At 39.9% G+C, this 12,430-nt stretch overlaps 1 protein-coding gene across 1 annotated transcript in view; it reads right to left on the bottom strand.

The window, feature by feature from the left end:
* Nucleotides 1-3,396: 3,396 nt before the first annotated feature.
* Nucleotides 3,397-12,430, bottom strand: part of EFCAB2 (EF-hand calcium binding domain 2) — a 28,641-nt gene continuing 19,607 nt past the window's right edge. The window contains exons 3-7 of the mRNA XM_058020561.1: nt 10,554-10,626; nt 6,453-6,532; nt 4,822-4,864; nt 4,649-4,715; nt 3,397-3,655 (exon numbers count right to left, since the gene is read on the bottom strand). Of these exons, the coding sequence (XP_057876544.1) occupies nt 3,546-3,655; nt 4,649-4,715; nt 4,822-4,864; nt 6,453-6,532; nt 10,554-10,626 (373 nt within the window). The 3' untranslated portion in view covers nt 3,397-3,545. The remainder of the gene's footprint in view (nt 3,656-4,648; nt 4,716-4,821; nt 4,865-6,452; nt 6,533-10,553; nt 10,627-12,430) is intronic.

The following is a 12,430-nucleotide window of genomic DNA, read 5'->3' as shown; positions in this document are numbered from 1 at the left end:
ATGAACAGCCCAGTTCTTTCCCTGGAGTCCCAGCTCTGATGCTGGCCCATTAGCATTTTGGTGGAGGAAGTCCTGCAACCTCTGTTTCTGCCCACAGCCAGTGGAGAGTCTTAAGTAGCTGTAAATATCATGTTGGTATGCATTGCAGTGGAAAAACACTGAAGTCTTCAGGTGTGAATACATATGGGACTATCACTAACAGACAGAAGAGTGTTTTGGAGAAGCAACTTCAAAGATGATGAAGGAAATACAAAAAGCAATGTATTACCTGGAGTAAGAGCAACTGTACTCCCAAGCACAAGCTCAGCAGCTAGAAGAATTCCTCCACAGTATCAATAAGACTGAGGTCTCCACTATACACCAGATATGCCCTGGCACAGCTGAACCTACTTAAAATTTTAAACAAGTAAAGCCTTGTCCAGCCTACAACTCACAGCAGTGATGTAAACAGCCTGCTGATTCAGTTGTACACGTAGATGGTTTCTAGTGTTTGCTTCTTTGATTTCTTCTCTTAATTTTGTTTTCTTTTTTACATCTGGATAATGAGTTCCCTTCCCTCTCCTTCCTTCAGTTAGGTAAAAAAAACCCTCTGACTTGCCCAGTTTCTTCAATGCCGTGGCTCTATGTCCCTGTGTGAAATCCAGGTGCTACACTGGTTCCTCCCTGGAGATTTCTGGTTTTGTTCCAGTCCCTTACCTTGGTTCCTGATCTTGAGGGAAGAGGCAAAACAGCCAGCAGGGAGAGGCATGTGATAAGAGACAGCTCAAGACCACTCAGCAGTTCAATTTGTTCACCTCAAAGGAGAGGACAAAGTAACAAATTTTCCCTTCAAATTTAGAAACAAAGAGGGGTTTTATTTTCACCAAAATGGTTCCCTCAGTCTCCTCTCCCTTTCCCTAGGGTAGGGGTCCCTGCTCATCCCCAGGGAGCACAGAGAAGCAAGGCACTCAGTCACCACCATGGGGAAACGGGTGGCCATGGGCTGGCAAGTCATGAAGGGCACAGCAAGGGAACAGCCTTGTGTGGCCCCTGCTCAGCCTCCTCTGGGGTGACCCACGGGGCAGCTGCTGCACGAGCCTGTCAGATCACTCTGCTTGAGCCCAGCTGGCAGAGTGCACTCAGGTTTTAGCATCCTACAGAGTCTGAGATTGGTTCTTGACAATTCTTTCACCCCTAGTTTGGAAACTCTCTGGGCAATAAAATTTGCTTACTTATGCCCAAAGAGAAGACTGCATCTTGCTTTTGTCTGTCCTGTTTGCACATATCTTTCTTGAGGATGAGTATAAGAAAATGGAACTGGAAGATCTGCTGTACAATAAATTTGGACACATTCACAATCCCACTTTTTTATTGCCAGAATACCCTCTTTCCTTGCATTTGAGGACTGCAAAATAAAAAATTATATATATTATAAAAGAATGCACGTTAATCTCTTATCTGCACTATGAAAGGTAACAGTGTTGTATGCGGGCATCCTGATTTGACACAGCAACAGCTGAGGCAGCCTCTGGGGAAACACCACTAGAAACAAATTGTGCTCTCTCTGGAGCACTGGGAGCTATGAAATGGTATCCTGAAATAAGCATCTTCCTGCTGATATCCAAGATAACACTGACAAGGACTCCAAGACTTCATATGAATGAAACTTGTACTCACACCACCTGCGTCAGAAATCCAGTATAACACACTTCCACATCAACTGGAAGAAAGATTCATCTAGAGAAAATAATTTCAGGTTTGAAAGAGAGACTGAAGAAGACTAATAAAAATGTATTTTCTTAATAGGCTTTTGTTGATCTTGTGTTAATCTTCAAAAACTTGTATCTTCCTCCAGTGTAACACTAATGATAGCCTTTGTTTTTCCTTCTTACTGGCAATGAAGTTGGAACATACAGTAAATGTGTTAACCAGAGTGCATTGCTGAGTCTTAGGAGCAGTGCAACAATGTTTCCCAGATGCAGCTTAGAACTACGCAATTGTTGTCTACCTGCATTAATTCTTCATTGTCTTGCTGTTTAAGCAAGTATCAGTGAAAGACAATTTGGGTTAGAGAAGTAAAAAGTGAATCAAAAAGTGGTCTCTTTCAGACTGCTTCCATCACCCCATTTATATCATGCTAATCTCTTCTTTGTGCAGCACAGCTGGTCACTTTTAGCTGTGCATGAAAACAGTTTGTCTGAGCTTCCAGCCCAAAGGAAACAAATGGGTAGGACAAAAGACCTGATATGAGGAGGGGTCCTAGGATCTGTTCTCAGCGCTGCCACTAGAAAGGCATGTCAGGGAGCAAGGCACTCAGTGCCCCTCTGTGTCAGTCTTCCCTGGATTTCATCAGCTGATGAAGGCTGTGGATGACACAGAGCTGGATTATGCAGATGGAACAAAGGAGAGGTAGAACATAGTACAGGAGGAAAGCAAACTTGATAGAGAGTAGTAAAACAAAAATGGGGTGGAGTACAAACTACAAGATGCTACTCTTGAGGAGCAAAACACAGAATCTCCTACAAGCTGAGACCTCATCAGCTGCTGGTCATGTGTCAGAAGATTATGTACAACAAGAACTCAAAAGGAAAGAACTTCAACTCAAGTTAAAGAACAGCAGTACAGTAACAGAGAATTATCAAAGTAGAAATAAGAAGAGCTGTGAGGTTTGTGGTGGTCTGCTAGCAAGTAAAACTGGGATATCCATTCTACACTAATATCTTTCAAAAAATGGTGCTTCATCAGTTTATGAAAATCAAATTCTCATTCTGTGATCTTAAGTTTTAAAGAGTTGAAATTACTGACTTTTAAACTGGTTACGAAAGTTGAAATTACTGACTTTCAAACTGGTTACTGGTTTGCCTATAGTAACCAAAATGTTCTCAAGGATTAGGTTGACTATGGAAATGGTTGGAGTGTTCCCTGTACATTTAAAATGAAAGCAAAATACCATGTCAATGGATTAGTAATATAAACTGGAACTAATTGGTCCAGTTCAATTGCTTATGGTAAACAAAACACAAGTACTTGAAAAACACTAAAAATTACAGAAAATTTATTTGATCTATTATATTATTTCAAAAGGTGTAACCTACCTGGTTCCTTATTAGTTAAACACAAAAAAGGACTACAGTTAAATATAAAAGCTTCATCTTACTAGTATTAGTCACCTTAACACATTCACTTACCAGTTTATTACATTTTCATGGGTCTCATTTTCTCTTAGTTTTTCAAAAGCAATCATAAAGTTATTTCTTGATTTTAGCAATCATAAAGTTATTTCATTATTTTTCCTGCTATTTTCCAACAAAATTCCATTATTTCTTGTCCAGAGCTTACACAGTATTTCTGTCAAGAGCTCTTTTTCCAGGTGTGAATATATTTTTATATGTATATACACACACACAGAACCCAAGGAAACGTAACTACACAGATTTCATTTTAATTATAAGCACCAAGTCACAAGCTGAGGTTTGTTATACTTTAAAATACAAATTTCAACTATCTGTCAAGCCATGGTGCTGTTACCAAAAGGCATCTCAGCCATTGAAAGGGAAGGTCTTGGTTTAATCTACTACCAGCTTTACACGGTAATCTCTGTAGTGAAGGATGTCTGTTTCTGGATCTAAAGCAACAGCAAGCATGTCCTCCATTTCCTCCTGAGTAAAGGGCTCACCTGAAAGACAGCACAGAATAACATTTTATCTTGGTAAGTGTCCTTTCAAGGCAAATTTCACTGCCTTTCACTTGAAAGGATCTCCTTTTGATTCTCACACAGAGGAGAAAAGGAACAAAACTAGGTATCTTATTCCTTCCCTTTTGCCAAAATAAGTCCTACACACCAAGTGAGCCAGTCTAAAAGGAAGGAGACAGAGGATCTGGATCTATCTGATCTTCTAGTTCACAGACACCAAAACAGCCTGTTCCTCTCTGCCATGGATTTTGAAACAACTATTTTTGTCAATTTTTCTCCTGTGTACATTAGAATTATTATCTCTCATTTGGCTATCCTTGCACTTGTATTCAAATCATGAAAGAATTCTGGTTTTTCTCTTCAAAGCTGTTGATGGCCTACTTCATCCCTCAGAGAACCAGGTTACCATCTGATGCTAGGTCTTGCACAAAACCTGCACACCCTTTTGAACATGAGGCAGGTGGGCATGAGTCAGCCACACAAGAAAAGCAGGCTCTTCAGGAGATATTGAGGATTACAGAATGTACAACTTAAATCTTGTCTTTGAATCTCTTTGTTTGCATGCGGCTCTAGAAGTAAGATCAAGATAACGTAAGAATGAATGAGCACTGAAACCACTGAAACATCCGGAAATCTAAGCTGCAATTTTACAGGACAGCAAAAGAGTCACATACTTAGTGAGCACAGAGGTGTGCACAGAATCACAAAATATCCAGACATGACTGAATTACAAATAAGAATACGAATAAAAATCTCTATTTTATAATGTCTGCAAGCAGGCAGATAAATGCTCTTTCCCTGCATCACTGACCAGTGAAATGTCCTAGTCTGCAGCCACTCATCACAGCCACAGCACTGTTTGAAGACAATGTATCTACTCCTGCAGGTTTTGGCCTGCTGGGTAAGGACCTGAAGGTGCCATATATATATGTAATGTTTTTTACTTAAATACTGATATTACACAAGTCATGTTACCTCCTTGAGTCAAATGTTTGACCAGGTCGTCTTTGGTAATATATCCACACTTATTCTCATCCAAAGCCTTTAAAGAAAAAGAATAAATCTTGTAGTTTTAAGCTTATTGTATCAAAAAGCAGCAACTTCTTCTACCAGCAATTAGGTACTTGAATATTTACAGATATACAGACCTCAAATGCATGTAGAATAACATCTTCTGGAATAGGTTGGAATCTGAAACCACAGAATCAGAAAAGTTACTGTTTGCCAGTGTTCTGAAAAAACTAAATATGAGTACTAAGGGAAAGGAAGGCTTATATTCATGAGAATTTACTAAGTTTTGTATACCAAACATTTAACTGCAGCCTGACCTTTTGGGACTGTCCATATATTTAATTCTTACATCTTTTGTTGTACTACTGTTTAATTTCCTTGTGCTCAGAAGCCAGATGAATGTCTTCTGCATGTCTGGGCTGGCTTGGTGGGTTAGTAGGAATCAGCAACAGATGAATCATTCTACAAAGCCAATGCACTGAACAGAAATGGACAAACCAAGAAAACAAAGTTTTGTCCAGGTAGGCTGGTAGCTAGGCAACAGATCACCTAGTGGGACTTGGGCAGCCTAATGAGCTGATGATGAGCAAAGGAGGCTGGTAGCTATAAAAGGTCTGTCACTAACAATTTCAGAGAGAGGGGAGAACTGAGCACGTTTGTGCATGCATATGCATGCTTGATTTCAGAGCAGAAAAGCAAGCTCAGTGCAGCAATGGAGACTTTCCATGTCCCAGCAGGCTCCCACCAAACTCCCAGAATACTAAAGAGAAGCAGCTGAATCCAGGGAGGTTCCAGCTGCTTGACTGTTTTGTCCAGACCCGCCTCAGTCTTTCACTATCTAAAAATCAAATGTGCTAAGAAGAAACCTTGGATTTTATGATCCAAATCTCATGTACCCTTGCTTAAGTGAACTATGGACAGAGTGCCCCAAAAGATGAAGTGATGAAGTGGGTCTTGACAAGCCTGCACTAGCCTGGGGAAAGAGTGCAGGGTGTGTGTGTGTGTGTGTGTGTGTGTGTGTGTGTGTGTGTGTGTGTGTTTGAGTTTGCATGAAGGGAGTGTAGAGGAGGAGGAGGAGAGCACAGAGCAGCAAGGCATCATTTTGTGAAAGGGTGAACACCAGTGCAGAGCCACAGCTACTTCATGTGTAGAACACCCTCCTACCAAAGGCCCTCTGTGTGCAAAATAACTTCTCAGGATTGGACAAGACAGAGTTTCTCAAAAGCCTTGATGACCATGTTTAAAATGAATGATAAATTCCTTGTAAATGATCTTGCTTTAGTGCAAAATGTCGAAGTAGCACAAGTACCTATGTATGTGCAAAGACTTCTATGCACCTTTGTGACCACTTTTAAGTCAGCAGTCTTTTAGAGTGCTAATTGTATACATTCAGCTGTACCTTCTCAGTAACTGTAACTCATATGTTCAGAGAAAGCAATAGTTATGACCTTAATTTGCATACAAAATATTTCTGAGATACACAAAGTGTGTTGAATAGCAATTCTGATTCCAATTAGTAATACAAAAGCTACATACTGTCACAATTATGATTATAAGCTGGTATTATTTATATCATCAGTACAACATAATTTAATGTAGATGAACTAATTTTGAAACAAAATCTATATAGCTAATGTAAAATGAGTTTAAATGACAATGAAGATATACACTCCTTCCAGTTACATAAAATTTCTGTAGATATGCTTTTCAGAATCAACCCTGTCAATCTGGAATAAACTACAGACACATAAAATTCACTTTCCATTACCTTTTGTCAAGTAGAACTTTTGTCATCACTGGAAGAAAATGTTCCAGATGAACAAATCCACCCGGTTCTTCTACTTCTATCTAAAAATAAAACTTAAGTGTGGCAGGATATATGACTCATTAGCAAACTAACCCAAAAAACAGAATATTGGGGTGATCCTTGCATTAAAATTACAGCATAAGACTTTGAATATTTAAATCAGGTCTTTAATATCATATGGCACCATAACATCTGAGTGAAAGGCTTGTGATCAAATAGAAAGAGATTCAAGGAAGAGCTAATATCCCAGGGAAATACAGATCTGCTATTAGACATTTGCAGCAACTCAATATTGCCCTCTTGTGCTTCAAAACCATTCATGCAAAGGAACCAGACACCGAGGAACTGATCTTATCTGCCACAATAACTCAGCAGAGGTTTAAACATTCAGGCTGAAGCCATACTAGTAAAGTCTATCAGGATCTGGAGCATTCCCAAGCAGAGTAACATGAACACTCATTACAGCAAACCATGAGCACGTTCCCTTGGCATGATTTTGAACTGTGCCACCCAACATTTCCCCCAGCAGATCCTGGCTTGGACCTCAAGGACTTTTCCCCAGCAGGATGCTTGGTGCAGCCCTTCTGCATGAAGCATTTACCAGGGTGGGCATGAGCTGCTCTGTGCCTGCTGGCTTCAACACCCAAGGATGTTTCTGGGCATATTTAATTGGCTAGCTTGGATATAGCTCCAGTCAAGTGCACCTCAATGATGGAATTTGTTGCTTTCATGTTTCATGAAAGAAAGTTAAAGAGAGTTGTGAGGGGAAGGACCAGAGAGGCAGGCAAACAGAGTCAGGACCAAAACAGCCATAAGGCAGCCCATAAAATGCTACCCAAAAAAGCAAACAAATTAGTTCCAAACCACTGGGGACTTCTAGCAGCATTCTCACTGCATTCCTATACTTCCACAGGAGATAAGCAACATGGTAAAAACCACTCTCTGTCATTGGAGTGCACCCCTTCCCTGAAAATTTTAAGTTTTGCTCCCAAAAGGAGCCCTGTTAATTGAGCTAGCCTATTCCTGTCTGTGTTGAAACTGGATGCATGCCTTGAGGTCTTACATGACAGCAGCAACACCTTGCTAGGCCCCCTGAGACACAGCTGAGATTGAAAGAAAACTCAAACAGGCACTGATTTGAAATCTTCTAACTGAGCCAGGAAAAACTTAGTAAGGAATCTTCCTCCTGGGAGCTGGGTCAGAGCTGGGGCAGTTCCTGATACATCCAGTTGCTTAAAAGGAAAGCTGCAACTGCTGCTGCATGCTCTTTTCCAGTGTTCGGGAAGGGGGTTGGGTGCTAAGAGAAGACAGCCATCACGTCTTGCTGCTTTAGAGTGGAAACTGACTTGAAAAAACACATTATCCCTTCTATTTGGTGAGCCTAGCAGAAAGGATCTTCAGCAAGAAAATTAAGATATTGCATGCTTCATTCCAAACCAAATGGAAACTTTTACCATCACAGAATCACTTGTTTTGCTGCTTGCTTGATTGAAAAGATTTAACAAAATACCTGGCAAAACCTTGTCCTGGGAGGTAATCAGCAACCTCAGCTTCCTCTGATGTGGAACAAACAGCTTCCATCTCAGAGTCTCTACAGATCTAGTAGCATCTTGAACAGTTAAAATTAATCCTATTTCTAACACTTCTTACTCTTCCTCATGCTCACTCCTTTTCTACACCTCATTGCTCATTGATGGTTTTCTTTTTCCGTATTTCCTCCTCTTTTCACAGTAACAGCATTTCAGACTCTCTGAGTTCCACTTGATTTCTTTCCTTTGGGCACATCCACAGCTCCCATATCAACTGTACTGTAGCACCTGTAATGTTTTGTATATCTCTTCTCCCAGCCATAACATTGAGGTACTTGAAACACAAAGAAACAAAAACATCTTCCAGAATTACCAGGCAGAGCACTGCACTGAACTCCAAGCATTGTAGTAACCCTTAGGTAAGTTTCCACTATCTCTAGATTTAGCATTTAATCTTGTCTTTGTGAGCAGGCCTAGAGATATGATATTAAGTACAGAATTGAGTATAAGGCAATATAAGAAACATTATATGATAATTTATAGAGATAACATAATTATATGAATATTGGTTTTGCAGATATGAATAATGTGATGGGAGCATGTGCTAGTTTAGCAACAAGGCTAATAGGAAGATGAGATGACAGAGACAAAAGCAGTGAGAAACAGAAATGAATCAGTTCACAATGGGCAACAATACTGGGGAAATGGCTTGGTTACAAACTGGCTAACAGACACAATTTTTACCTTATCTAGACTAAGATAAAATGGCCAATTATAGTGGCATCTTACATAAATTATGTTTGTGATTATCATAATATATGAAGGGTTCCACAAGAAGACAGCATTCTTCTGGTACTAAACCTATGCCGAAGTTTCATTTACAGGCCCCATGAAACATTATTCACTATTTATTTTCCAGTGCAGTGTTCTTATAGGTTAACCATCACTCTGAATGTATTCTTTCTTCTTGCAGTATTTGTGCTTGAATATTCTTACAATCAGCATTTTCATACATGTTACACTGTTGTATCTCAAGAATCTTCTACATCATGGCTACATTGCCCTGTACTTTTTATGTATTACTTATCTCACATTTTTTGAGTAATATTGAAAATTGGGGGGGGAAAAAGTAAGCCAAATCTCCTCCAGAGGATGAGGCAAGCCTTAAAGTCTCCTGGTTACCCTGGACTTGAACGGGGTTGTCAAAGCATCACCATTTCTCAAATCTGTATCTTCAGTGTGGAGTTGCACTGTTCATTTGCTGTTAAGAAAAGTCACTGTGGGACAATAAAAATATCATCTATATTAAGCACCATAATTTCCACTTTATCTTGTTTGTCAGGGGGAGCTGGGACATTCTGGTTCTGAGAGTACAGAACCAGAGCAGACAGATTGCAGAATCATGTTAAAACAGCTTTCTCTTCTAATGGTTCTCTGCACTTCCTCAACTGAAGCAGTTGCATCATTTTCACAAGACTTAGTGCAAGACTTCTCACACTAAATTCAGATCTACAAGAGGCCAGACAAGCCTAGTGAGGGGAGACTACTACTGCAACTATCCAAATTTTTGTTGGAGCAGGAAGAAAACAGTAGGAGACATAAATTCCCAGTATCCTGACCTACACATGAAAAGGAGAAAAATCCTTGCCCCACCTCTCAGCTTCAGCGCTGTCCTCTCCTTAAAGCAGCATGCCCATTTGCAAAAAGAATGTGAAGTATTTTCCCACTTCTTTGTCCCATTTATTAATCACACCATGCCAAGGCACCAGCACACCATTGTACTATTACAAGCATGATGTAAGGAGACAAAAAATTAGTGTAGGAAAAGACTGTGGAGAAATGTATTTAATTTCTTTACCTTACCACTGCCTATTACTGGGAGAATGAGAGGACCACTAGGTCTTGTGATGTTTTATGTCCTGAAGCCTGATTTACAAGCTTAAGCAATCAAGTAAGAAAAGATTCTCACCTATAACTCAGAAATCTCAAGGCTGAGAAAGACCTCATGAAGGACAGAATGTTGAAAGGTCTGGCTATAAGATAGCAATAACAGGACCTCGATCAAAAAGCGGCAGGCTTTCCCTCTGGGTGTTTTTGGAATGTGATGTATAATTTTAACACCTGCTCAAGAACTCATTTTTACTACCTAACCCTGCAACGTGTTTCCATGGCGTGTCCAGAAGAGTGAGATTATTAGAGTTTGGATATCTGACTGAGGTTTAGGACATTTTTTTTCATCAGTCAGTTTTTTCTCCATTTTCTGTAAATGTCCCTCCACCTTGGCACAGTGTCACAGTCCCCCTTTGGATAAAAAAGAGTCCAAGACTCCTCATTTTAACCCATCAACATTGTTACCTCATCAGCCTAAAGATTTGCTTCAGGGCAACCTACAAGACTGTCCATCTGCTGGAAACATTTCCATGACACTTCCAACATCTTGGAAAAGAGTTTAGGTTTCCCATTCAGCAAGGCAGAAGGGCCAAACTTATGTGAGTTGAAGACTGAAAAAAATACAACAGATCAGAACATTTACCTGTTCAAGCAGTTTCTGTACTTCTGCCTCAGTTGGGAAGCAACCCAGTGCTCTGACAATGCAACCAATCTCCCTGAAGGAGAAGAGAAAGAAAGAAAGAAAGAAAGAAAGAAAGAAAGAAAGAAAGAAAGAAAGAAAGAAAGAAAGAAAGAAAGAAAGAAAGAAAGAAAGAAAGAAAGAAAGAGAAAAAACATCTTTGTTAATAAGTCTGCAACACAAGACTGTTGACAATACAGATACCAATTCAGAGATTGTATACAGGAGTGTGCACATAAAAGCACACAAGAAAATCTATGTGGAATTTTAAGATGATGTCTCAATAAGCAATGTCTACTTTTTCAGACATAAAATATTCTGAAGCTTCTTGAAATTGTTCTTTCAATTTCCCAAAAAAAATCTTTACTATTGTGTTGCACTGTACTGGGTGCAAGTTACTTTTCCATTGCTGCTCTCTAACTGTAATGCTTATTTTCAGTAAAGTCTATATAGATGTAGTTAACAAATCACTTGGAAATCTACTGAAATGCAAAGTAACAAACAAAACACATACTTCCATTAAATGCTATAAAGCTAGAAATTCTAACTGCATTAAAGAACAATTACAAAAGGTGAGGAAGAAGGCAGCCCTGCTATGTCCACGCTGTGCTCTCAGAGAGTCAAACAGCGCAACAAAGTGGCTTATCACCACTCTGTTTATGCTGTAAATATATTCACAGCTTGCATTTACTGCTGAACCTGGTGCAGCTGTTCTGAGGCTCTAAATGAAATTCTGACCAAACTAGCAATGCCTCAAAGATGAAAAAAAGTCTGAGATGAACAATGTTACAGACTAGAAACAAATTTATTGTAAGGCTGTAATAAAGCTTTAATTATGGTATGATTAAAAACAAAATAACAGAAGCATTAATATAGTTTATGATTTACAATTCAATTCAACAACACAGAAATATAAGCACATTTGAATATCTATTCACAGTACTGGTGGTTCCCATGATCCAAACCTCTGTGGTTCTTTCCTCTTGATCAGTGGTAAATTTTTCCAATTTATGCAAAAATCAGATTTTTGCAATGATCAAAGGAGGAATGATCTTTGTAAAATCTTCTCACAACAGTAAGGTCCTGAATGCAGCACACCAAGCATATGCAAAATTATTTGTATAATCTATGACCTCCTCAGACAGGTCCCAAGGCGTTCCCATTCTGACTGACAACATGTGAGAAGCACTACAACAGACAAAAGAGATAAAAAGGCTGGCTGCACAAAACTAGCTACAGAGCAAAACCCAATCCCACACATCCATGTGTTCTGAAATGAAACCAACTACTCAAATGCCCCTGCCCCTGTGGGTGTGAATGGCCAATGGCCTCAGGGAGGTCACTCACTTAGACATAATCCTTGTCCATGCATCCTACTTCTAGTATGTATAATATTGCATTTGTTGTTCTCACTCCGGCACTCCCTCATATTTTCCAGCTACTTGTAACTATTCCCTGCCTCCACCAGGGCCACATTCAACACAAATCCTGCTTCCTTGTTGTCCCACACTATTTCTGCTCTCACAGACTGCCAGGGATGGGAATGCTGCCATCATCCTCCTGCCTCACTTCACTCACACCCAGCAGAACTGTGATGTGACTGAGGTAAGTCAGACCCTAGAAGAGTCTGCAAAATCTGGCACTGCTGGATGCTCAGTCTGGCACTCTGCCTGCATGCCAGCACGAGGATGCTGCTTGAAGTGCTTCTGCTAAAAAAACTCAGGACCCATTTGGTAATAACATGGAGTTTAAAGGACCTGATAGGAAACTATTTTGTTCCAAGTCCCTTCCTCTCACTTAGTTCAGCAGCTGCAGTTTCTGCTGTGCAGTTACTAGAATAC

Source organism: Melospiza georgiana, chromosome 3 (assembly GCF_028018845.1).
Source record: "Melospiza georgiana isolate bMelGeo1 chromosome 3, bMelGeo1.pri, whole genome shotgun sequence".
Lineage (NCBI taxonomy): Eukaryota > Metazoa > Chordata > Aves > Passeriformes > Passerellidae > Melospiza > Melospiza georgiana.
Note: the sequence above shows the minus strand (reverse complement) of the source record. Positions and strands in the feature narration are given on the sequence as shown.